Genomic DNA, 26756 nt, shown 5'->3' on the forward strand with positions numbered 1-26756 from the left:
TTTCTGCAATGAAATATGGATGTAGGCCTTGTGTGAGCGCGCGCCTGCCTGTGTATGTGCATCCGCGTGGGGTTAAACGGGGGTCAACGCTCCACTTTGTCGCTACAGACTTGGCGCCACTCCAACGTTGGAGAAGCAACAGCAGTGTCTCTCACCCCCGTTCTCTGTCCTATCCCTCTCGCTGGGCTCTTCCTCCGTCCTCGTCCTCTTCTTCTTGCCAGTGTTAACTGTAGCTTGCGTGCAGATCAAATGCAGGGAGCCATGTGGTGTGTATCTGTGTTGAGCTCTGGGCTTAGCACTGTGGGTGTGGGGAGAAATGTGGGCTCAGAGCAGGAGAAGTGAAGGAAATGAAAAGCCTAACTAGTTCACAAGTGAGACAGGAGTCAGATGAGACCAAGAAAATGTAACATGAGGGAAGTTTCCCCCAAGCACTGCCAATGATTTCAGAAAAAACGGGGCTATAAAGATGGCCTCATAGGTATTACTGGTATGCTAAAATGACAAAATAATACTGACCTGATTACGAAACATGTTGCAACTGAAAGAAATAGTTCAGCATTTTGGGAATTACGCTTATTTGCTTTCTTGCTGAGAGCTAGATGAGATAATCGCTAGCACTCTCACATCTGTACGCTAAACATGAAAACAGCTAACCGAAGACAATACCAGCCCCTCTAAACCGTCACCTCTCACTTATATTTACACCTTTTACGTTCTTTACCACCTCTCACTTATATTTACACCTTTTACGTTCTTTATCAAATCTGTACAAACCCCCACTGGCAGATAACGACCTTTAAATCACCATTTGTCACCTCAGTTTTTGTAGACAAGACAAAATGTGTTAACAAGTGAGCTGCGGAGATGCTAGTAGGTGGATTTTGTTATCTCTGAAAGAGCTATAGGCTAGCTGTTTCCAGTCTTTGCACTAAGCTAAGCTAACTGGCTGCTGGCTCTAGCTCTATATACAGATGATACACAGATACATATGACTTCATGTCCAGGCATGCCTCCGTTCCACTAGCTTCTGTAACTCAGCATTTGTCTTACTTCTTCTTTGTTTCTTTCTGTTTCTCGGGTACACTCTCCATATTCCAAGACAAGACCCCAACAAAGCTATTAGGTTGTTTTTAAAGAGAAATTACCATCCTTATCTAGATGGAGTGAACCACACAGGAAAGGTTATGCTCCGAGGCTGGATATTTCTTTTAGTTATTAATGATATAGATACAAATGTCAGTGGGATTTTGAATTTTGAATGTTCTGATACAAAATCTGGAAGTTATTAAGCTCTCTATAACCAGAACCAAGCTAGTGGTTTCCCAGTTTCCATTTGTGCTAAGTTAAGCTAAGCTAAAAGGCTGCTGGCATCATATTTAGCAGACAAAAATGAGAGCGGTAGGCTATCGACCTTCTCATCTAACTCTTGGCACAAAAGTGAATGTGTATTTCCAAAAAACTATTCCTATACAGCATTCGACATTCAGGAAATATTTAACTGCACCAAAACATTTTGCACTTTCCCACACACTTGAACAAAAAATGAAGCATGGAGAGTGCATTGCATGTGAGAACACTTATGTGGAACTAGGCTATTTAAGTGTGTTAAATAAGTGTGTCTTATATAAAAAAAAAAACTTATTTTTGTGTGAACCCTCATTATCAAATGACATAAAAACACAAAATAACATTCTTGGCATGGAGCAACAGACATCTTGAAAGCGGTGTGATAGTTCTCACCCTTGCCGTGTCTTTTGATGCTGCTGCCAAAAACAACTGCTTATTGCAGCTCAATGTGCCAACCGGAGATAGAGCGGCGCGTACATTGGAGGCCAGCACACTGGGCTGATAAGGAGGCGTCTCAGACAGAGCCGACTGGGCCACACAGATGAAATCTGGAGGGTTTGGCCTGCTGATAAACTGACAAGAACTTCATCATCTGCACTTTCCTCCTCCTCTCAGTGACCCACATCCAACTCTAGATTCCACAACTTATTGCTGGAGAGTTATTGCTCGGTTTCTATTATGGTGTGCCAGAGGGTTTAACAGGAAACTTGAGGGTATGTTTCAAGAGCATGGATACGAGTGTGCTGTAGTAAGTTTATGAGTTTGTTACACAGTTTTGTTGGTTTCTTTTCCTCTCTCTGAGCCCACAGAAAAGTTTCCTGCCCTGTATGGTAGCTTACCCCTCACCCTCTCCCTCCTCCTGGGTGAGCGTCAATTATTCATAAGCCTTGGGTAGCTAACTTGAAACCGATAACCCACATGTTATTTATACTTCATTTCAAATGAACAAATACTTAACTGTGAAGTTCCAGGCAGCTTGGTCGTGTCTGTCTGCATAGCTGCTGCTTCTGAGCGGGCGGTTGTGTTGGGAGGAGTGCAGGGGTCATCTGTCCATGGGGGGAGAAAGTCTGAACCAGCAGCTGCACATTATAGGTGAGGCTACACTACAGAAGATTAGAAGTACTACATGTAACACAAAAGAGATTTTCATTATCTTTCGGTGCTAGTTTTTGTATAAATGAATTACAGTGCTCTAAATAAAAGCAGTTTATTTCATACCACCCCCATTGGATTTATTCCCATATTTTCTGTATCCTGTTAGTTACGGATGCAAAGACTCAATTTGTCAATCAGGTTAATCCAAACTAATTCAAATTTGGACCTAAAATAAACTCCCATTTGTAGACAGAAATAAATAAAAGAACAAGGAAGAATACATGGTACATAGGTAAATATCAGATAATTTGAGGGTTTCTACCCATTTGTAGTTGATTTTTAAGTCTTTAAATGTTGGAGTTGGAATTGTGGAGTAATGTTTTTGTGTATGGCATTTTTTCTGGCAGGGTGTCATCCCACCATCCTCTGGGTCAGCATCTTATTAGTCTCGCTTTGCCAGACCTTCCGCCACAGCGCCGCGGAGGAGGGTCTGGCTAGTCCACACAGCATTCCGAGAAAAATGTGCTCTGCTTTATTGGCATTTCTTTAAACCAATCACAATCGTCTTGGGCGGTGTGAAGCGCTAGTTGCCCTTTTTTTGGGGTCCACAAATTGAGATCCTGTTCTTCCAGGTAGGTGTCCCAGTGGGACCTGCAGTCCAAGTGAAATTTCATCAACTTATAACAATTATATTATAACAATTATATTGCATATTAAGTTTTATATTTGGTCTAAAATTAATCGGCAACTGTTTTGATAGATTAATCCGTTTGAGTAATTTTTTTAAGACAAAAGTAAAACTTATTTGATTCCAGCTTCTTAAAGGTGCAATATGTATTATTGTATGTAATACTGGCAGCTAGCGGTTAAAATAATTACTACACTACCAATTCAAAACACTGGAGAGTCGTTTCCCCCGCCCCCTCCTGCCCAGACTCGAAGTTCACGGAGGTTGCCAGGCTGAGACAGCAGCATTCACAACAATGTTGCTAGACGCTTTTCTCACATAGCCAGACATTACTCCACAGCACAGCAGAGTAGCTAACGTTAGATGCTAGTCTCACATAGCCAGACATTACTCCACAGCACAGCAGAGTAGCTAACGTTAGATGCTAGTCTCACATAGCCAGACATTACTCCACAGCACAGCAGAGTAGCTAACGTTAGATGCTAGTCTCACATAGCCAGACATTACTCCACAGCACAGCGGAGTAGCTAACGGTAGATGCTGGCTATATTGACAGTCATAAAAGCCCGTGCTCACGCGGAGCTCTGTAACCAACTGACAGACACACTTTTTCGGCTTAAAATTACAGTATGAACCGCTAAAAACACAACAACCTCACTGTCCTCTCCACACGCCAGTCAGGCACACTTCCTCGGCTTAGAATTACAATACGAAACGCTAAAAATACCACTACCTTGCCGACGGAACACACTTCATTGGCTTAGAATTACGGCAACAATCGCTAAACAGACTGCAAACTCACAGTCCTCTCTTTCCGATTTACAGCCCCCCTCTCGTGGTTTAAAATAACTCACCGTTGTCGGCTCCAGCCGCTGAAGAGGCTACACACTGTAAAAAGCCATGGGCTGCTTGCCTGGTCCTCCCGGTAACGTTAGCAGTTAGCAGGGTTAGCATGGCGACGTTAGCCAGGACCAGTCGGGATCACTTTACTGGCTATGTCTCAATTGTTTTTGCGAGTAACCAACTCGGGTACTCTAGCTATATAATTCAATGTGAGTACACAAATGTTGAAATGACAAAAAATGCCCATCCCTAGTAGCTGTGATAAATTAGCCTGAAGCTAACGTTTACCTGTTCAGGAGGAAATAAGCCAACTCTGCTGCCTTTTGGGCTCTAAGCTGTCTCCATCTTTCAAATACATCTCCAATATTTACCAGGGGGTTGTTACGTCTCTGGTCACGCAACTGTTAGAAACATGCTGTTTTCTTTTTTTTATGTCATGTAGAATCTATCTCCGTTGATCCTGTTTGTTTGCTTGCTGCTTTCATGGCTGTACTAACGTTACAGCCGTAGCGTGCTGGGTTTACGTTTTTACAGGTATATCTGGCAACCCGGCCTGCCTGTCAAACTGGGCCGATGATAACACACAGATCAAAACATAAATTCCGTCACGGAATGTAAATTTCAAAAAGAAAAAATACTGACATTAGCATTGTTGTCAGAAAAGATAGTATTTCAGTTTAACATGTTTCCTTAATATCTGATGAGGCATTGGTGTCATTTTTTGATTTATTACAGTACAAATATTACATATTGGACCTTTAAATGTGAATCATTTCTAGTTTCTTCTCTCCTCTGTGACAGTAAACTGAATATCTTTTGAGTTGTGGACAAAACAAGACATTTGAGAATGTCATCTTGGGCTTTTGGGAAACACTGATCCACATTATTCACCATTTTCATTTTCTGACATTTTATAGACCAAACAACTAAATTGAATAATTGAGAAAATAATCAACAGATTAATCGACTATGAAAATAATCGTTAGTTGCAGCCCTGTTTGGTAGCTCGTTTTAGTCAAGTGGCCTTATCAGCAGTGTTTTGTATTGGAATATTTTTATTTTAGCAGCAGGATGAGTGTCTACATCATTGGAATTTGCTTAACGTCACAATTCACAGACATCAAGGGACTGAACTGGACTATGATATTGAGGTCATTTTTAAGATCATTTTGTTATTTAAATTGAAAAAAAGAAATATATGGGGCAATATGTAGCTTTCATTATATTGAGTATATGTTGTATTGCGTCATATTTTATAAAGTTATATTGCTTATTGAAAACACCCAAAGACAACACGATAAAGAAAAAACAAGAAACAAACTCAATATATCATGGGCCAGTGTGGATTACACTTAACAGTTTTATTTGGAATATTAAGACAATGAAGCATAAGCCAAGCACCAAGAGTGACAGCTACAAGTGTCGCATCATACGGCTCTTAAAAATGAACAGGTTATACTGGAAAACAACTGTTTTTTTTGTTTTTTTTCCTCTTTGAATGGTGAAGTAGATACACAGAACAGACAGTGAAATGTGAACATGATTATGCCATTTACACGCTCCAAATCCTACCTGACAGCAAAAGGGGGGTGGGGGGGGGGGAAGAGAAAAAAAGAAAAAGCGAAGAAAAGCAGAAGAAAATGGAACTGCGATATTCGTCTGACGACAGCTTGGTCAGTCTGTGGCAGTGGCTGCAGCCCGGGACTTAAAAAAGGGCTCTTGTGATAGTTCAGAACGAATAAGGCAGTCTGGGAACACGGCGGTGCAGTAGAGAAGACAACCCTTAATTCCCATCATTGTCAAGTCCCGTTGCCTCGGCACCCACATCCACACAGCAACCAATGTGCACATACAGCATTAAAGTGACAGAGGATTGCAACCATTGTTACACTACACTCCATTGCATATTAGGGAGAAGTAATAATGAAAAATAATTCTTTCATACATATTTTTCTGTTTGCATATAGCACTTAACCCAGCTTTCTAAAATATATATATGGGAGCATGAAAAGAAATGTTTAAAATATCTTTTGTTTTGTTTGTCCTCTTAAGAGCTGAAACCATGAGTCGTACCGAGGTGAGGTGGGTTGGGGGGGTAGGAGTCCTCCATCATCATGGGGTTGATGTCGTTTAGTGGGACATCTAGCAACACAACCAGCCCGTCTCTCATCCAGACCAGACCCAGTGGTTTCTTGCCACAACCGAGGCTCTCACAGTGCAGCTAAATAGTGTCATACTAAGGACAATGTAAGGTCAAAATAGTTCAATTCACGGCATTTTGTTTTTCTTAAGAACAGAATATACAAGTAAATGCCGATCTTTGTTCTCCTTTTTTTTGGGGGGACACAGAAAGGTGGTGCTGGCTAAATGTGGTCCATGTTTACACATCCCTGGCTTTTAGGGTGGGGTGGTGGGAGGGTGTGGATGTGTGTCAATACCTGGGGGTAGTGCAGGTGTCCGAAGAAGTGTGATAGTAAGTGTGTGCAAATGTAAGTGTTCTAGACGGTTAATGCACCACAGAAGAATAAAACGTCTTTTCATCAGTCTCCTATAACGTAACTATCATTCATCATACATCATACATACAATGTTCCCCCCCTCCTAAATCTACAGGTTATATGGCAAACGTGCTACGGTTAATGTCAGATATTTCCCATGGGGAAAACTGGGTTGAGAGGGTCCTGGGGGACTCTCATCGCAATGGGCCTGCCTGAGAAAAAAGGGTGGGGGTGGGACAGGGGGCAGAGAGGAATCGTTCATAGGGGTCACTGTCATCACCCCTCACAGTCAACTCTGCATCCCCTCCACTGGAACCCTCCGTGTGGCTCTGTCCGTACACTAAACACACTCCCGCACAACACACGCGCCGGGTCTGCGGCATGGTGGACAATTACAACTCCCATCGACACAGCTTACAATGCCTGAACGCAAGTGAAATATTTCAGGACCACTGGCTTTTTCCTTAACACTCGCACACGAGTCTCGCCATTTTGAGCTAAAACACAAAACAGTGCCGTCCAGAAATATTTGGACAGTAGGGAATTTCTTTCATTTTTGGCTCTGTAGTGCAGCATATTGGTGATGAAAAAAGTTAAAGTGCCAACTCTCAGCTTTTAGGGTGTTCAGAACCAGATTTGATGTTTAGTGGGAATCATAGCTCTTTTGGCAACACTTTACTTGAAGGTATCTACATAAGAGTGACATGACACTGTCAGTGTCATGTCACTCTTATGTAGATACCTTCAAGTAAAGTGGAACCGCTCTTTTTTTCCTCTCTTTCTTTTATATGCAATTCACCAAGTTCAGTCCAAGCAGGCAAACAGTGATGCTTTACATTCAGACAAGAAAACCAATAAAGAATGTTCTAGACTGGCCAAGTCACCTGTTTACTTGCTTAAGACCAGACTGGCAAAAAAAAGAAAGAAAAAAAGACCAAAACAAGCAAGAATATAGATGACGGCGGTTACAGGCCTCGCAGAACACCACCATAGACAAAGTGTCCGCTCAGGTTTAATACCGAAGTCCGCAGTGACTGATTGTAAAAGATGTTCAACCAAATACTAAATGAGATGACTTAAGTTTAGGTTTCTAAAAGTGGGAGCCTTTGTACAAAAAGCAGCACATTCCTACCACGTTCACCCAATATGGATGCGAATAAAAAGCCTTAAAATTGTCACTAAGGCCAACTGTCATTTCAAATCCAATATGCTGGAATAAAGAGCCGACACAACTAAAAAAAAAAATAATTATATATATATATATATATATATATATATATATATATATATATATATATAAAAAATACGCGTGTCACTGTCCTAATACTTGCAGACTGCACTGTAGAACACAAATACACAATTAAAGTGCTATTTTACTTCAACGAATCCGTCGCCCTCTCTGTGAGCAAGCCGTTGCCACAACAGGAAGCCACGGCTCTTTGTGAGCCAGCGCCATCTCTCCTCCTCCTGGCTCCTTAATGTTAACGTCAGCCTAACATTGCCCTAACAGGGTTAGGTGGAGAGTAGAGGGTAGGACAAACAGGCTTTAGTTCATTCTACACCACAGTCTCCTCCACATCAGGCCAGTGATGTTAGGGATGTGGCCAGATGGAGAGAGAGAGCAGTTGGATACAATAATAATAAAATAATAAATAATAAAGAAAGGCCTCCTTCAGCCACGCAGCAGCCATGAGGCAACACAGAGTGGCCCTTTTAGTACCCAGTCAATTTATAACCCAACATGGTAAAATTAGCCTGTGATTAGTGCCTGCAAGTGGGGTGGGGCACTGTAAGGAGTTGTAGGCTATTGCTATGCAATAGCATGATCGGCAGGTGACCGTGAGCATGATAATATGCTGTGTGTGTGGGTTTTCAAATAGATATCTATTTCTTTGACAGTGTGGATGCTAAAAAATCCTGAATTATGAAAGTGCACATACAAGCAACTCAAATGTCAAAACTCACTCCTGCCACTCTTAACACATACAAAGGATTAACATGCGATATTCAAGCTTTCTGAGAACAAAGTGCAGGGCAGTGGAAAACATTTGGGACTTTTATGGGAAGAAATGTCCGTTAAATTCGGATTAATTTTCAATGCAGCAATGCAGTGAGAAATAGGTCTTGTTCCCTGCCTGATAAACAAGTGTAAAAAGTAAAAAAAAAAAAAAAGAAGAAAAAAAGATATGGTTTTGCAGAGAGAAGGTTTTCAGTGTTAAATTTCAGGGTGTAGGTGTGAGCTTGACAGGGCCAGGTTCTCCCCTATGTAATAATTAACAAAGAAGAGCTGAACTAACTTTCAGCAGTTTGTAAATCTGAAATATAATTTGGCGTTATTCTAACACCATTGAGCACATTTATAAGCTTTAGCCTACTACTTATTGCAAGCGCTTTGGTCACAGGCTCAGATATTCATGGGCAAAGAAACACGCTGACATTTGTTCATGATTCATCCTCACTGATGAGAACTCCCAATAACCTTTAACATATGTGCGGGTTGATATACACACAAACTAAAATATGAACTAGTTTGAGAACTTAAGCTTCAATTTAAGCTTTCCAGTGATCATGATCTTGTGCGTTTTTCAGCTTTAATATTTTAGTTTTACACATTACCTGCTGTGTTTTCATCAGCATGTAAAAAAAAAAAAAAAAAAAAACATGCTGTAAAAGAAACCACTCTGCCTTTCTCTAACCATCTTGTGTGTATTCATATACAACTACGAGTTAGAGCAAACACTGTTGCCGAGGAATTTATTTAGCTGCTAAAGGCTAACTTGGACAATGTCATCAGAGGTTGAATCAAAGAGTCAACTTTCATGCCCTCTCATTAGGATCTGTCAAGTTGCAGAGTACATCGTTATCTTGAAATATGCTACAGTAGGGCTGGCATTGGACCCGCTAACAACCTAATACTACCATACAGGCCATAATGTGGCGAGAGACTAATGCAGTGTTTCTCAACGGGGGCGGTACCGCCCTCCAGGGGGCGTTCAGAAGATGATGGGGGGCGTTGGAAGCTATATTTTGGAAAAGGGGGCGTTGAGGTGCCGTTGGGGGGCGTTTGTTAGAAAGCTAGTTTAAACCAAAGATTCACAATAACAATACAGGTTTACACTTAAACTACTAAAGAATAAGTAGTCTGCAACATTAAAAGCTGCCAGACGGGTATCCTAACTTTTCTGTGCTTCTGTCAGCTTTGTTTGCCGCAGCTCCGTGCTGCCTTCATTGAAACGCGACATCAGAGCATCGTCTTAAATGAGCTCTGTAGCTACTACGTGAAGCTGCGTTCAGATAAGAAAAAAAAAGCAATCGCCGCGACGTCCTGTTGTATTCTTTAACCCCCCCAATGTAGCACAAGTAGACTTTATATTTCACAGCAACAGTTTTTCGTCAGATGGTTTATTAAACACAACGTTTCCTACTGTACCTGAATGCAGCTTCATTTCACGGAGAAAGAGAGAAAGAAAAGAGACGTGCGAGAGATATTGACTGTGCTTTGTTGTTTGGCAAACCTTTAGCTGTTCCATAAACTCCCGGGCAGTTCAGGGCTTGTGTTTGGTGTTTTAAAACTTTCTTATGGAAGCGATAGAGGCAGTGATGTCACCGTTTACTGTACGGGACTCTCACAACTCCACCAAACAGCGCAATGTGGGGTTGCGTTTTTTTCTGCTATTTACTCCCAAGACAGGCGATAGCAAACATAGCTAGACTCTTCTAAGCATTAAAAAAGGGCTCTCACTAACTTTTAAAGGTTGTAAACTTATTTCCATTCGGCAGTAGGTGTCGTTCTTCAAGTCGTTTGTCATCACCAAAATACTTTTGTGTGTGTGTGTGTGTGTGTGTGTGTGTGTGTGTGTGTGTGTGTGTGTGTGTGTGTGTGTGTGTGTGTGTGTGTGTGTGTGTGTGTGTGTGTGTGTGTGTGTGTAATCCTTCTGCTTTTACCCCTTGATAAGTGCCAGCTTGTTTTCCGTTGGGACAATTTGATTTTAGATTTGAATGAAAAATGGATTTGAATGTTAAATTGCTAGCTGTTTCTGATTGGCTACTGTTAGTGTTTGTAATAATAATAAGAAGAATAATACATTTTATTTAAAGCGCATTTCATGACACCCAAGGTCACTTCACAAACAAAAAAGGACATTCAAATTATAGTCATCTTATAAAGGTGCTGAGGTTCACACCAGGGACATGCAGCAGGTCTTTTGATAATACCCATTTATAGTTTGAATGTTACATATCTAGTTGTTCTGATTGGCTGCTATTATTTAATTTGAATGTCAAATGGTTGCATTTTTTTTTTTTAAACCTGTAAATATATATAATTTCTATTCACATTTTTTTTTTTTTGATACCTGGGAAACTAATACATGTGTTGTTTGTCATTCAATGATTTGATTTTTTGATTATTTTTGATAACAATAGTAACAACAATAATAGGCCTATATTAGGGCGTAATCATTAATATTCAGGACATTTAGCCTACATAATATTTGATGGGGGGGCGTTAGGGACCTGGATAATGGATAGGGGGGCGCTCGCACAAAAAAGGTTCAGAACCACTGGACTAATGCATTCATTAGCGAGAGAGATGCGACTAATGTACAATGTATCAATTCAATAATCTGTCATAGCTTAACCAACATAGCACCACTGAAATTGAATCTGTTATAAAAACTTTAACGTGCACCATAAGTAGGTGAGCTTACAGCTCATGCACCTCTTCATTATTATTCTCTTCAGTCTCATTTGATGGCATCCGAGCGGACTGTGTTTAAGCACCTCCTGTTTCCGATTTGGACTACAAAACAACTGATTATGGAAAATAAAAAGGTTATCTAAAAAAGGCACATAGGTTATACTAATTTTCTCTTCACAATGAGAACACAAAAGAAATGACCAGCTAGCCAGCATTGCTTTTCTCCTAAGGAACACAACTAAAAATCATTCAAATTACTGAACTAAAGCTCTCAAAGATATGCCAACCTCTCGAGAGTTGAGTGTTACAGGGAGTGTTGCCTCAGTTATAGGACTATAAAAGCAACCGGGCAATGAGGGAATTTGTTGGGGTTGACAACCATATGGTTATAAAAGTTGTAAACTAAGTGGGGACGTCACCTCCAAGAAAAGGCTACATCACTTCTTTCCTGTTGGTGACACAGGGCTCTACATAAAAACAGCTCAACACATTTTAACATGGTTCTTGTTAAGTCTTTGAAGTATCATGAGAGATTAGCTGGGCTCCCCATTTCTGATCTTTGACTCTATGTGGTCTCCCATGAAAAGGCCCATTCTCAAACAAGCCTTAAGAGTGGATCAATTCACAGTCATGTTTAAAAAAGGGACACTGATGTTTTGAATTTTCATCTTCTGTCTTCACCTAAAGCTTGTCACACATGCCCTCAATTCCTCTGAAAAGACTTAGTTGCAAGTATCTAGTGAAGAAAAATGACCAACTGGGTTACACAGGGCAAAAGCTTTCTGTATACCAGATGCCACCAAAAGATACTAAATGAAGGACGCAGGTGTAAAACTAAACACTATAAAGCCATAACACAATTCCATAAAAACACCAGACTGCTCAAATAGGGATGAAAATGAACTGTGTGCATAAGTGTATACGGCCAATGAAGACCATTGACTGACAGACTGCTGCAACAACTGTAACAATGGCAAGAATTGATAGGAGGGACAGATTGTAAGAAAATATTCTGTTTTGAAAGCAATGCCGCACTATGGGAATAAAGTTGACAAGTTCAGCTTGCTCACTAAATAGGACACAGTAGATAGATTCATCATTCACCATTACTGCTTAAGGAGCAACTGCTGTTTTTTTTTTTAGGACTAATCTATAGTCCTTAGAAAGCACTTCATTTCCCTGATGTGCTGTCCTGAACTCTATGGACCCTCTTAGAATCTGTCCCTGGCTTAGCTCATGCCCATGCGTGCAAAGAGATAGCAAAGAATGTGCCTTATGTAGCTCTATCCATGGGCAAGCTCTGACTGCAATATGACAATAGCATTTCCAGATCACACACACCATATTGCAAGGTGCTCCACTAGGTGCTTTGACAAGCTAAGGAAGAAAAAAAAAAGAAAAAGAAAAAAAAAATATCGAGAAAGCACAAAGTGAACTGTACAATGTAGCCATGTGGGCCTAACTAGCAATTTGGGATGAATAGAGGAGGCATGCAGGCAGGTCTACAGGCAGGGTGATGTTGTGGGATCAGGCAGACATTTAGCACAAAGCAGGAGAGAAAAGACACAAAGCACTGATATTTGTGCCTTTCCTTCCTGTCAAAACAACCTGTTCAACACAAAAACGTGTGCTTGCCAGACAGCGTTATACTGAATATAATCATATGTTTTTCTCTGTGATGTAAGTAATAACTAAAACAAAGATTAGAATGAATCTTGTATAGCTTGTTACATTTGAATTCCATCCCCCACCAGAAAGAGGGCCATGTCACTATAGCCTCTAATTGGCTGATGAGGAATTTATTAAGTTCTGTAATCCTCCTGCAGTGTGTATACAGGCAATGGAGAAGCCCACCCTATTTGACCTTGAGTGGCGGTTCCCTCTCCAGCCAGCGAACTCGTACTTTCTGTTTATAGTGATACTCCTTGAGGAAGTCCTGCAGGGCAGGGGGCAGCGGCAGAGAGCCTATACCATCGTAAGTGGTCCAGCGGCAGATGGCAGCTCGTGCCAGGTGCTGCAGGCCAAAGGGAAAGGTCCGATGGAGAGGCGCAGTAAGCAGCGGTTCAAAAAACATGCAGGCGCTGGGGTCCTTGTAGTGTTCCAGCAGTCCTGTGACGGTGGAAGAGTGGAAAACACAAGGGTCGTGAGCGTCAAAGCTGAAGTTGTGGTTCCACTGCTCGATGCGGGCGTGCAGCGAGCGGTTGTAACGGCGGAAGCTAACGGAGAAGAGGTAGTCCTCCTGGGCTGAGTCGCGCAGCAGGAAGGTGCCCTCTGGCCGCCCATCCAGCAGCGCCTCAGCCTCGTAGCGGTCCATCACGCCCCAGTAGCAGGGCAGAGCGGTGATCTGCAATAGGTCCGGCACCAGGCAGTGGATATAGTCTATCTGAGTGTGAACCTTCCAGGGCCCAGGTTGCTGCCGGCTCAAGTGACCGTCCCCAGAGGCGTGCCTCTGCTTGGGCCTCCTGGCCTGCAGACAGAGGGTGGTGGAATCCTCCTCAGAGTCACAGTCCTGGGCCGACGCCGCAGCCCCCAACGCCTGCCCACAGGCCCCTGACGACCCAGCAACCGCAGAGCTGCCAGCCCCCGAGGCCCGGCCTTCCCCAGAGGCCTCTCCCATGCCAGGAGCCATCTTTGGTCCCAGTTTGTTGAGAGAGGAGCCCGGCACGGAGGCCTCCAGGGTGTGGATCTGTGCATTAGGTGGTGGGTCCACACCTTCCTCGATGCTAAGTCTGCGGCGCTCACGCAGACGCTCCTCCTCATCCTCAGGAGAGGGCTGGGCCGGTTCAAAGGCATCCAGCAGGGCAGTGGAGGAATGCGGGCTGACCGGCGCCGTGTGTTGCTTGATCAAGTGCCACTTGTGAGCAAGGTCTGAGCCTGGTGGGAAGGGGCAGGTCTCCAGCATGAGCTCCGTCAGGTGAATCTTACGTTTGGACATAACAGGGTTCTTAGAGGAGCGGGAGCGTCTGCGAGCAGGGAGGGGTAAGCATAGCCCCACTGTATCGCTTAGCCGCTGGCGCAAAGACCGAGCGGTCAGACTGCGTCCTCCAGATACAGAGTCGCTCATCTCCTGAATGGAGCTGACTCCGTAACGCCTGTCCCTACGGTTTCCACTCCCCCGTAAGCGCCCAGACCGCCTATCTGCCTCCAGAGAGCTCTGGGTTTTGGTGGAACATGAGTGTTTTTTCTTGCCCCCCCACGGAGCATGCCGGGAATAGGAGTCTCTCCGGGCCAGGGGAACACCCCCCGATCTCCCCCGCACATCCTCAGTGTCCTTGTCGATTGTAATTTCTACTATCTGAGGGCTGTCCGACACACAGTTGTGATGGCGGCGTCCTGCCGGTAGCATTGGCACTGGCAGGAGGCTCCGTGATGGGCTGGAGGCTCCTGGTGCCTGAGCCTCACCTGAGCTGCCTCCTTGGCCAAGATCCACCACACAGTGGACGGCATTGGCCTCAACCCTGCTTTCACTTGAACCGTTGTTGTGAAAGAGTGTCTGGCATTTGCTCTTCAGGTTGCTCCACATGTTGCCCACTTTCTTCATCAATAGGAGCCCCTGGGACCTGAAGATAACAGGAGACAAAACTGATAAGTCACAGGTGGAAAATCTCGCAACAGCGATGGCGCCTACATTTAAGACCGAGGCTACATAAAGAATGTCCTACATTTAAATTTCCCAGACTACTGTGTATCTAGTAATTTGACTTGGTGATGAGTATAACAGGGCCAAAGTGTCTGAGAGGTGGGTGAGCTTGAGTAGTTGGAACAGCAGAGTTAGGAGTTGCCAGGCAGACGTGCAGAGACACAAGGCCACAGCTATAAATGAACCCAGGATCTGTTCACAGCTGATCTGCTGGTATGTACTGTATTACAGAGCCAGTCTAGACCTGACCAAAAACGTTCCCAGTTACAGCAGCAGATAGGACACGTACATGCACACTCACATATGCCGTTGATTTATCACTCTACTAGAATTTGACAGGGATTTGGAAGTAGTAGCGCCAAATCGCGTTCCAATGGTGCAATTTTACTTTCCAGTAAATTCAAATCACTGCAGCAAACAGTGAGATACTTGAATAACTTGCCAATAAGCAAAATATCCAAAACCAAACACTTTGCAAGTCTTCACGCTCACGTTTTAGCTCTTTGTTGCTAAAAGGGAACTATACAACTGTGTTTGGACATTAATCACTTAAAGAATATTGTTAACTGATAACATTATCCAACATTGACTTTATCCATTAGTACAAGCAGATCATTATAGAGTGTCAGAACATGGCAAGAGATTATGGCTTTGCACAGTCAGCTGTGATAGAGGAGTTCTTTGATGCACAGGAAACCAGAACGGTCTTTAGCACATGACTGATTAAGTTGATTTGCTGAGGGAAGTTCCAAGGCTATTACTAAGAAACTCATGACGTCAGTGTCATCCCCCTTATCGACTTGTTTTGTACTCACAAAACATGTCTCTCTGACGGTCAGTCATTCAATGTTTGAGCCTGTATGCACCACATATAAAAAACAGCCTGCAATAAATGTGTTGTTATGAAATAATTATCTTATTCGCAGTCGCGCTACATCACCAAATGTGACATAACTCATTCACTGTAGTTTATCTCCTGTTCTGTGCTCCATGTGCATCTGCACAATAAGCCTGAGTAAGTGCTGTGCATTGTCTGGTCCGTTGGACGTCTTCCGTTCATTCTCTCAAAGGCTAGTACCATTACAAAAATCCACAGCATCTGACTGGGCTCCCAATCTGATCACCACTGGCTTGAGATGGAGCTCAAGCGATGAAACTAGATTTCAACAAACAACATCCAAAGCAAAGCATCCAAATGCTTTAACACTAAATGCCAATTCAGTAAAACTGTTTTAAAAGTGTTAAGAATGTCCCTGATGCATATAAACTTTTTTGTTTTCTCCTGCATTGAAAATAAAGCAAGATGAATTCCTTAGATTATAAATATGCTTTATTTAAGAGTGTTATTGCTGTTGCTATTGCTTTTAGTGTCAGTACCTATGTTTCCATCCACACATTTTTAGGCAAAATTAAGTAATATCAAATAAAAAATGCCTTATGGAAACAGTAAAATTTGACTGAATTTCATACGATTGATAGCCAGCCCTTTCGATTGACCACATCCCTGCAGCCTTCAGCAGGGGGTCTAATCGGGACCTGAGTACGGTCTATTGTGCCATACACCGATGGCACAAGGTTTGCTCTATACCAGTGTTTCTCAACGGGGGCGTTCAGAAGATGATGGGGGGCGTTGGAACAATATTTTGGAAAGGGGGGCGTTGAGGTGCCCTTGGGGGGCGTTTGTTTGAAAGCTAGTTTAAACCAAAGATTCACAATAACAATACATGTTTACACTTAAACTACTAAAAAAATCAGAAGTCTTTAACATTAAAAGCTGCCAGTTTACAGCACTGCGACTGGACGAGACCGGTATCATAACTCTTCTTCTCTTCTGTGCTTCTGTCAGCTTTGTTTGGCGCAGCTCCGTGCTGCCTTCACGGAAACGGGAAGTCAGAGCATCATCTTAAATGAGCTCTGTAACACGTGAAGCTGCGTTCAGATTTAAAAAAAATTAAATAAATAAAAGCAATCGCCGCGACGTCCTGTTCTATTCTTTACCCCCCCCAAACAAACATTTAGTTGTTCCCCAAACTCCCGGCCAGTTCAGGGCTTGTGTTTGGGGTTTTAAAACTTTCTTATGGAAGCGATAGAGGCAGTGATGTCACCGTTTACTGTACGGGACTCACACCTCCACAAAACACAGCCAATGTGGGGTTGCGTTTCTCCAAACGTTTTTTTCTGCTATTTACTTGTAAGACAGGCGATAGCACACCTAGACTCTTCTAACCTAGACTCTAACCTAGACTCTTCCCAGCAAACATTGGTCCGACGGTAACGTTGTGTCCCTGGCCAAAAATAGTCGCGGCAGGACGGCATAAATCGGTAAAAAGATGTTACACAGAACATTTCCTAAAAATGCATTCAGATACATTTGTACATGTCAACAGTTCTGTGGGGTTGCATGTATAATTGTTATTTTTACTTTTAGCTACGTGTACTTCCATGTTGTGAATCAGTTGTTAAGTGGACGTCCACTAAGTGACGTCCTTTACACGTGCATTTATAGTCCATCATGCCCCTCTATGAAATCAATTGTGATAAAGCTGCGCTAAACCCTTGCATGGTTAATACTGCAATAATTAATTTAATTCGCCAAGTTTTTAAAAGGTTGTGAAGACGTCCACTGACGTCCTTTACACGTCTATAGTCAAGGCTGTGAATAGTCGTCCACTGACGTCTTTTACACGTCTAGTCAAGCAAAACAGAAAAAGAAACACGATTTGTATACAAAGTACATTTACTTTAGGTTGTTTAAATAAATTATAATTACACAGTGCCCAGTGTGGTTAAGTGATTGCAAAGCCACTGCATTTTAGTCATTATTTCAACCTGTTGTACCTGATGTATTCTTTGTTTTTTGTTTTTAAATGAATGTATGCATACATGTAAAACATAAATATATCCGGTCACCATTTATGTCGGAGTTGGATGTAATCATTGACGTATATAAAATGTAATTGCCATTGACAGGGAAACTGTCAGTAACTGTCAGTTAGTAACAAAAGATCTCGCGATATTACAAAATCCCGCGACAGGATAGATTATCTCGCAACATGTTAACGCATTCTCCCCATAGACTCCGGAGCCAGTAACTTGAACGTTGAACAACCACAAGGAGAGGAGGAATTGAGTTGTATCGATAATATTATTAAAAATCTACTGTTGGGTAAGTACATTTTGTATTATTAGATTAACGTCCTTGAGTTTTACGTGTTTGACATGAATGAACCGAAAGAAATGCCCACACTGTCAACTGAAATGTACTGAGTTTGGCTAAAATTAGCTAGCTAGCAAACGTTAGTAGGCTAAAAGTAACTTTGAACTTATACAACGGTATACCATAGTATAAAGTATGTTTAATGTTACAGTCAAAGTTGTGAAAGTGTATGTTTTAAAATTGCATGCAATTGCTACGCTGCACTGTACATTGTGATTTTTTTTTTTTACCTTATTTGGTTATTTTTTCTAAGGTGAAGTAATCCTACATTTCTTTTTTCATGGAATGGGTTAGGGAGAGATAGATATAGATATAGAGATATATATATATATTTTAGCTTTTTCTAACTTTTCATTCATGAAACTGGTGCAAAATCTTGTTTCATTTATTTTTTTAATTTAGTTATAGGACCATAAAAACATTTAGAAAATAATTCAAATTTAATTGTTTTTCCTACAGTTTGTTTTGTTTATTATTGTAATATTCTTTCCTTCAGATGCTGTGAAGAGGTGGAGCCCAAATTCAACTGATTCAGAAATTGATGCGGCTATGGCGGAACACTTGAAACATGCTCCAGGAAGAGCTGGGGGTGGGGTTATAACAAATAACTTTCCTGGTGTAAATGATGTTGCAAAAAGATGCTACACAAAGGGAGATATTTGTGACAATGTTATTGAACTGAACTAAATTAACGGAATTGAGCTAAAACTGAATTTGTTTTGTAATGAACACGTTTTTCCCGTTTCCCGGGTGAATCTGTATTGTATAAACCGTAAAATAAATAAATGTGATTTGGAATTTTGTGGCTTTTTAGTTCATCCCGTTATCTTTATGATCATTTGTAATTAACTACTAAAATGAAAATAAGAACAGTTTATTTAACAGTGTCCTTGTTACATGTAGTTACTGTAATAACTATAAATTATGCATAATTACATGCAACAAACCTTAACCCTATATTCAGATGCAATTAATTATATTAAGAACTTAAATGTATAAGTAAAGTGTTGTTTGATCTACACGTGATTATAACGTTCAGGTATGACTGGACCGATTTTGGACCTTTTTAGAACCTTTGTCAAGTTTAGATGTGTAAACGTCAAGATCGCCGTTCACGATTTAACACAATGGGTGTATGGTTGTTTAATATGCAGGCTTATATATAGCCTACACTTATGCAGAAACACACCTTATAAACATCCAGAAGAAGACTAATTCTGACGTCCAGGGACGCGCAGAAAAGACGTGGAATTCACGGCCAAGTGACGTCAAAGACGTCGGTTCAACTTTCATTTTGGAACTATTTTTCAACCATGACGCGACGTCTCGGACGGACGTCTTTTCAACGGTCATTAAACGTCCAAATGTTTGCTGGGTTTCTAACCTAGACTCTTCTAACCTAGACTCTTCTAACCTAGACACCTAGGCTTTTTTGATACCTGGGAAACTAATACATGTTTGTCATTCAATGATTTGATTATTTTTGATAATAGTAACAATAATAGGCCTATATCAGGGCGTAATCATTAATATTCGGGGCAATTAGCCTACATAATATTTGATGGGGGGCGTTAGGGACCTGGATAATGGATAAGGGGGCGCTGGCACAAAAAAGGTTGAGAACCACTGCTCTATACAGTACTTATGCAGCGAGATCTCATGCGCCTTATCCACTCCAGGTAGGCAGCCTATATAGGCCTATACCGTTGCATCAGGCTTGTTCGTATGCCATTGCACATGCCATAAACACACGGTCGTCTTGGTGACCCCAAACGTTTCGCCTACCACTCTGTACTCTGCCCATGTAGCAAGTTTGTAGAGCACAATGGCGATACGCTTCTCGGTTGGCACCGGAGGGCCATGGCTTATCTGGGTCAAGGGATGGGCCAGTAAAATTACACAACAGGTCAAATCCGAAAATTCTAACACCAAAGGGTTTCCGTGAAGTGTCTCTAAACCACGATCTTCCAGAACAGTTTGGAGCGCTCTCGTACCCACACCACAGGCCGCCTTGGTTGTCGTTTGGCATTTACGTGCATCGGCATCATCATAGCAATATGTTTAAAGCGTTGTCATTTTCTCGTTAGAGCTTGGTATATCCCTATCAGCTGGCACATAAGCACTATTACAACTTCTGCAATTACTACTCATCTGTAGGAAGACGGCGAAATCTTTTTTGTCTAGCAAAACTTTGTTCGCAAAGGTTTGTTTGAATGTTGTGCGATTCAGTGCGAAAATGATTGGAAACACCATAAAATGGCTCAAATCAATTTGATATATCAATTTGACCGCAGAACAGCATGTGACATCATTACGCACAGGTTTTTATTCGCTTTAAAGCCCCATGTGTTGTTTTTTTTTTTAACCAAACTTCAGATATTTCAATTGACAAGTGGATGGAAACTTAGCTTGAGTTACGGTATGCTGAATCTCATCTCCATACCAAAAACAAAAACGTGCAAAAACGGTGTGCCGTCAGAGTTTTAGTAATTAAAAGATTGGACATATTTGTAATCTGTCCAAAAGTACAAAATGGGTGTTTGATCGATCATTTATAACTGTAGTCGTCCTTTATCATTCCCTTTTTTATATTATTGTCAAATGGTCAGTGATTGATGCATTTGAAGGAGTGCAGCCTTCAAATGCATTTGTTAAGGAAAAAATAAAATAGTTGCCCATAGTGTAATCCTTACACTATGACCCCAAGGTGATAAAAATTGTGGGAGACTGAGCAATCGTAAAAGCAGTCGTCACTACGGCTGGGCGATAGGGAGAAAAATCTGATATCACGATATTCTTCACACCAAATACCTTGATATCGATATTGCGCCGATAATCTAGGGTTGACAATTGGTGCTCTAACAAAATATCTTCACATTTCCATTTTAAATAAACAATCATCAGTAATGTGGACATAATGTCTAAGTGGGGGAAAAGGAAAATAATAGAACCGCTAGAACTGTCTGGTAAGTTCAGAAAAGTACATAACTTTAGTGTAACGCAGCCTTTAAAACCAGTAAAACACTTATGTCATATCACGATATTATGATATCCAAAATCTAAGACGATATCTAGACTCATATCACGATAGATAGAATATCGATATATTGCCCAGCCCTAGTCGTCACCATGAAGTGCTGCAGGTAAGAGGAGCTGACAGCAGCTTGGGTGAACTCAAACCTGCAACACGTCATCAAGGTATGCAACACCTTTCACTGTGCCATTCCTGTTGTATGGCACTGAGCCCACAGCACGGGCTCTGATCACAGTTCCTAACATCATGGCAAGTGTCCATACTATATGAAACTTCAGCTGTCCTAGGGATGCACATATAATGTTGTGCCAACTGAACTTGAATAAGCTAATGTTATTCAAGATGTAACTTAACTAGAGCTGCAACAACTAGTCAATTAATCAATCAGGCAATTTGAAGGAAATTTATAAATTATAACATTAATCTGTAGGATGTGGTGGTGGATTTTTCATTGTTTTCTGATGATTTATAAATCAAACAATTAATGAAAAAATAATTGGCAAATGAACGGATAATGAAATAAATCATTAATGTCAGCCCTATTCTTAACCATTCCTAGTAAACTCCTTCAAGTTATAAATTATTTTAAGGGCTCCAACCAAAAGGTTCTTACTACAGCCACTAGACAGCTGAGTCAGGATTTCAATTTCTTAAAATATAGTCCTATAAGTACGAGTCAATAGAGACAATATGCTTCTTAGTCATTGTTATTATAAGTGTGTACCAATAAAATTTTATAAACCATCTAGGGCTGCACGATTTGGATAAAAAGTCATATTGGGATTACAATTACAATACTGTGATTACAATATAATAGTAGCATGAGTTTACTTGATTATCAAGGAACAAGCTACAACAATTTTGAAATGTGTATTTTTTTACTTTAACATACAGAAGGTAAACAAGCAGAAGGAGAAATACATAATTTAAATAACTTAATATTTTAGAAAATTCTTATTAAACTACATTTTGTATGCCCTTATAAACGATGACATTCAAGATGGGTGTAATATAACAATACTATTATAATAACTAGTGATTAAGTTACAAAATATACTTTGTACATCTGTTGTCTGCATGTTCTAGCCCCTCTACACTTCTGTTACTCACATGACCATACAGGACACACGGGCTACTGCCTAAACAAACTGACTGGTCACTAGTCAGCTTCTTAAGACACGGTGGCTTCATCTGTTAATGCGGTCAGTAAAGTGAAGGGTGTTACAACGTGGAAACTGCAGTGTACACAGAGTGTCACGCACACGGCACATCTTTTTGTTTACTTAAAAATCTTGCAATTTTTGCTGTTTATAATCACACCGAGTGACATCGGGATTGCGACCGTCTAGAACTAAAATCTGCTAAACTAAAACTAAAGCAGTGCCTCTCTACTGCAATACCACACGACGCACATTGACTGTAGTGTTACTCAAGTTAAACAAGTATGATGTCAATATAGTGGCTCAATGGCATACAAATACAGTAGTCTTGACAATTCCATGCGAAATCATTTGGGCTCAAGCTGCCCAATTTATACAGGCAATCAAAGGTTTCATCAAAAGAAGCAACATGGCTGAACATTTACTTGAACTATTTGTCCAGCCAATTCGATTTTAAAAAGAAAAACATTCAAAGCAACTGATTCTTATCCATCAAGGTTTTTGTTGGTGTACGTCTTACCAGCCGCAACCTTAATTTGCCAGCATTTGTCTTGATTCCGGAACCGTAAAGACAACATTAAACAATCATCCATGAACTAAAACGGTGTTCACACCCTGCCGTCTTCCCTCCACAACGAACCAGACTTGTGAAGCTAATGTAGGGCCGCACGATAGGACCTAAAAGCTAAATCACGATTAATTGCACATTATACCTCGATAACTATAAATGAACGATAATTACATTTTTTTTGTGATTCGATGATGGACACTGCGTTTTTACATTTTTTTGTACAAACTTTTAAAAAACGTCTTTTGCATGATAAAAATTTATATAGGCTATACAATCTATTTCCTAACTGCTAATTAACTTGTTATTCCCAACTTTTGAACCAGCAAGTTGCGTTTTAAGCTCCTCTTTTTTTCTGCTTGTGGAGAGCTACGTGACACATGAAACTATATTGATGAGGACCGGCGAGTTAAACCGGCCGTCCGAGAGCGTACCAGGCAGACACACAGCTGGCAACCTGCAGGTGGAGGCGCTGGAGACAGGCTGGGACATACACGCCGTGGGCCGATGTGGACCTGTGTCAGTCCCGCAATCGGTTTGAGGAAAGTGGCTGCATGTGTCCAACAATGCACCAAGCATCAATGCCGGTACAAGCCTACAGCTGTCCGCAGACACAGAGTGCAGAAAGTGTGTCACTCAGAGCCTCCCGGACGGGTGGACTAAGACTACATTTCCTGCTTGTCGGTCAACAGTTAATGATCGGTTAACATTTAATTGTGCTTTCTTTTGGAAGGCTGGCTGCCAAAAATTGCCACTTACTAGCTAATTAATTAGCCTGAGTTAAACGCTACCTATCAGTAAACAGAAGGTAGTGGCTGGTGTCTGGTCTGTGCACCAGTGCTTGTGTGTGTGTGTGTGTGTGTGTGTGTGTGTGTGTGTGTGTGTGTGTGTGTGTGTGTGTGTGTGTGTGTGTGTGTGTGTTTGTGCGTGTGTGTGCGTGTCGGCCCGTGACTGGCCATTGTTAATATTGGACCCTGCACACACAGGAGAAAGCAGGTCTATCAACAGAAACATTATCGAAATCATCGTCATGGTATAAAAAAAAAAAAAACTAAAAAAAACAACAAAAAAAAACGTCGATAACAGCTTCAGAATTTCGATAATACATTTTCAAATAATCGTCCAGCCCTAGGCTAATGTTATATCAGCTACATCTTCAGAGGCTGGATTTTCCATCCGGGTTGATGTTTATCCCTCAGCTTGCTAATCGGCCTCAAAAATACACACATTGAAAAGTTCCAGTGACTAAAACACACTGCTAAATATTACACCTATAACTTTACTCTTTGTATGTTACAATGTAAAAATAAACCCATTACGTATAGGCAATAATGGAGGGAAAAAACATGCTAGCTAACATACCCTTAGCCACCACATGCTGGATCATACTAGAATCACACACACACACACACACACACACACACACACACACACACACACACACACACACACACACACACACACACACACACACACACACACACACACACACACACACACACACACACACACACACACACACACACACACACACACACACACACACACACACACACACACACACTACTGTTTTTGCAACTTTGGCACATTATGGCATCACTGTAATAAATGGCACGGATTCAGAAGATTAAACTGACCATCAAAGAGACAAAATGATAGAGGTTATACCATGAAAATAGGTGTATGAATTACTACAAATGTGAGGCAATGACCACTGAGAACCGAAAACTCTGCCAGTGTGTTAGCTAGCTAATTTTAATTTGTGCCCTCGTCAGTTTGGTTCCATTCCACTCTTATTAGACAGTAAAGAAACCCTTGGAGCTATCCAAAACAGACAACAGTGGTACTAGTAATCAGATTTGCTACAATCATTTATGCAACATTATAACCTATAAATTCAATGTTATGGCTACAGCAGGACACGCAACACTATGGCATCTCATATTGCAGACGTCCACCTAGAATGTACTCTGCTCAGCTAATACAATATTAATTATTTCAAACTGTAATCGTCCTATATAATTCTCTATGACTGTTGTCATTGATAACATGGCCACGCCAATAGTCCGATCCAGTCCACAACCATTTAAAACTGCCCTGAAACAGAACTAGGCTACTTCTGCTCTCCGGCAGCCCAACACACCCATTCTCCTGGGATCATACTGATCTAAGAGAGGGCTGTAGAGAAGACAAGATTTAGGGAGGACGCCTTCTCTGCTCAGACCGGTTAATGAGATATTTGCAGCGTTTTGTGTTCTGAAAGGTATCTGGGATGGCAGAAAGCCACACAGGGTCTGTAAATTACACTCTCTTTTCCTATCCTTCCTATCATACAAAATTCAGCAAATATTTAAACTTTAATTAGATTATATGTTATAGCAAACTATCCAGTTTTTTTTCCTCCACAGAATGCATTTTTGGCACACAAAAAAATAAACCTTTTAAATAGAGGCAGAATGTGCACAGAAAAGGATTCCTCTGCAACTAAATATTGCATTGTTGTTTAGCAGTGCATTACATAATGCAATATTCTTTATAATTACTCTGCTCTTTGTTAGTATGTTGTGCTCAGTAATTAATACGATACAACACTGATTGTACTTCACTTAATCAAAAAGCATTCAAGTCAGATAGAAAACTAAGGAGGCTAGCCCACATTAGTCAAGTAAAATTAACTGGAATAACATCTTAAATTTTATTTTAAGACAAACGCTCTTTAGAGATGATACTAGCTACAAAAGCCATCCATACAATACCAAAGCTGACCTTGTTTGAATACAGATTGACGTGGGCAGTACTGAGTCAAGTTTATTATATTAGCATTTACTAACGGTTGCTTGACACATTATAGATACGTTACACCACTAACTTAGCTAATGTAAAGAGAAAACACAGAACTATCGAGCTATATCGTTATATTAGCCGGTATATAGAAATGGTTGGAAGGCCTTTACGCTTCTGGAGGCCCCACTTTTCCCTGGTCCGAGCCAAGTCAGCGGACTTGCTAACACGTTAACTGTTAACCATCCACAGCCAGTCCCAATACACCGCTAAATACAGCTACCTACAGCCGCAAAGATAACGTTATCAAGGCTCATATTTGCCAAGTTGGCTTTGGTGACTTCGGTCAAATGTGTAATATTTTTCAGAAACACATATGAAACAAATATAAGCTATCTTAACGCTAAATGCACACCGCTTCGCTAACTTGCGGTTCAGGCTTGCGAGCTGTCAAAAATGCTAACTGTTAGCATTTCCTAGAATGGGAGTTTCTAGCGTTTTAGTTAGCTTTGGCTAACCAGCCAGCTAGCGGAGTTAGCGTTTTAGCTTGTGAAAAAGCGACAAAAAAAAATAAATAAAAAAATCACAAATAGATCAAGTGGTGCTGTGTTGCTTGAATATGCTGAGTAGACAAATGTGACAAGCTGTAAAAGTAGTGGTTTGTTTCTCGAATTTATATCTTACCCTCGTGCCTTTTGAAAGCTCTATTCAACAGCTCTCTTTGTCTGCAGAAAATGGCTATTAAGAGAAGTCAGGCATACATCCCCCTTGCGGACCACAGTGTCGGATGAAAGCACTAAAGGTACGCGGATACTTTATGGTATCATCCCGAATAGTTTAATAATAAATCGCTAAATACTAATCCAAATGATTTAAAAAGCTAAATGATTCTCTAGGCGCCGCGAGAACCCGTTCTTCACCATGGTGGGGGTCTTCTTTTCTGCCGTGGTCGCTGCTGCTCTAGCAGCCAATATGACGGCGGTCTCAGCAGACAGAGAGCCGGAGAGGCGGACGGTGTTAAGCGTGAGGGAAGTCCGGGAACACGACTGACAGCGGCTCAGTCCAATGGAGGAAAGGAAAAAGACGGCCACTTCCGACGGAGCACGCGGATAGGGAATGGCCCGGTGCTGGCTCCAGCGTGATGGGCGTCTCGTGTCACCAATAAACGAGAGAGGAGGATGAGGCT

The 26756-nt window shown here is 41.4% G+C and overlaps 1 protein-coding gene across 1 annotated transcript; it reads right to left on the bottom strand.

The window, feature by feature from the left end:
- Positions 1 to 1001: 1001 nt before the first annotated feature.
- Positions 1002 to 26573, bottom strand: socs5b (suppressor of cytokine signaling 5b). Its single transcript, XM_028603510.1, has 3 exons — positions 26255 to 26573; positions 13025 to 14730; positions 1002 to 2445 (listed from the first exon to the last, which is right to left on the bottom strand). Exon 2 carries the CDS (start codon positions 14709 to 14711, stop codon positions 13026 to 13028), a length of 1686 nt encoding a protein of 561 aa, XP_028459311.1. The 5' UTR covers positions 14712 to 14730; positions 26255 to 26573; the 3' UTR covers positions 1002 to 2445; position 13025.
- Between the last annotated feature and the right edge of the window lie 183 nt (positions 26574 to 26756).

Source organism: Perca flavescens, chromosome 17, assembly GCF_004354835.1.
Source record: "Perca flavescens isolate YP-PL-M2 chromosome 17, PFLA_1.0, whole genome shotgun sequence".
NCBI classification, from domain to species: domain Eukaryota; kingdom Metazoa; phylum Chordata; class Actinopteri; order Perciformes; family Percidae; genus Perca; species Perca flavescens.

Excerpts from the sequence above, each read along its gene's own strand:
- socs5b (XM_028603510.1), bottom strand. The coding sequence starts at position 14,711 with ATGAAGAAAGTGGGCAACATGTGGAGCAACCTGAAGAGCAAATGCCAG.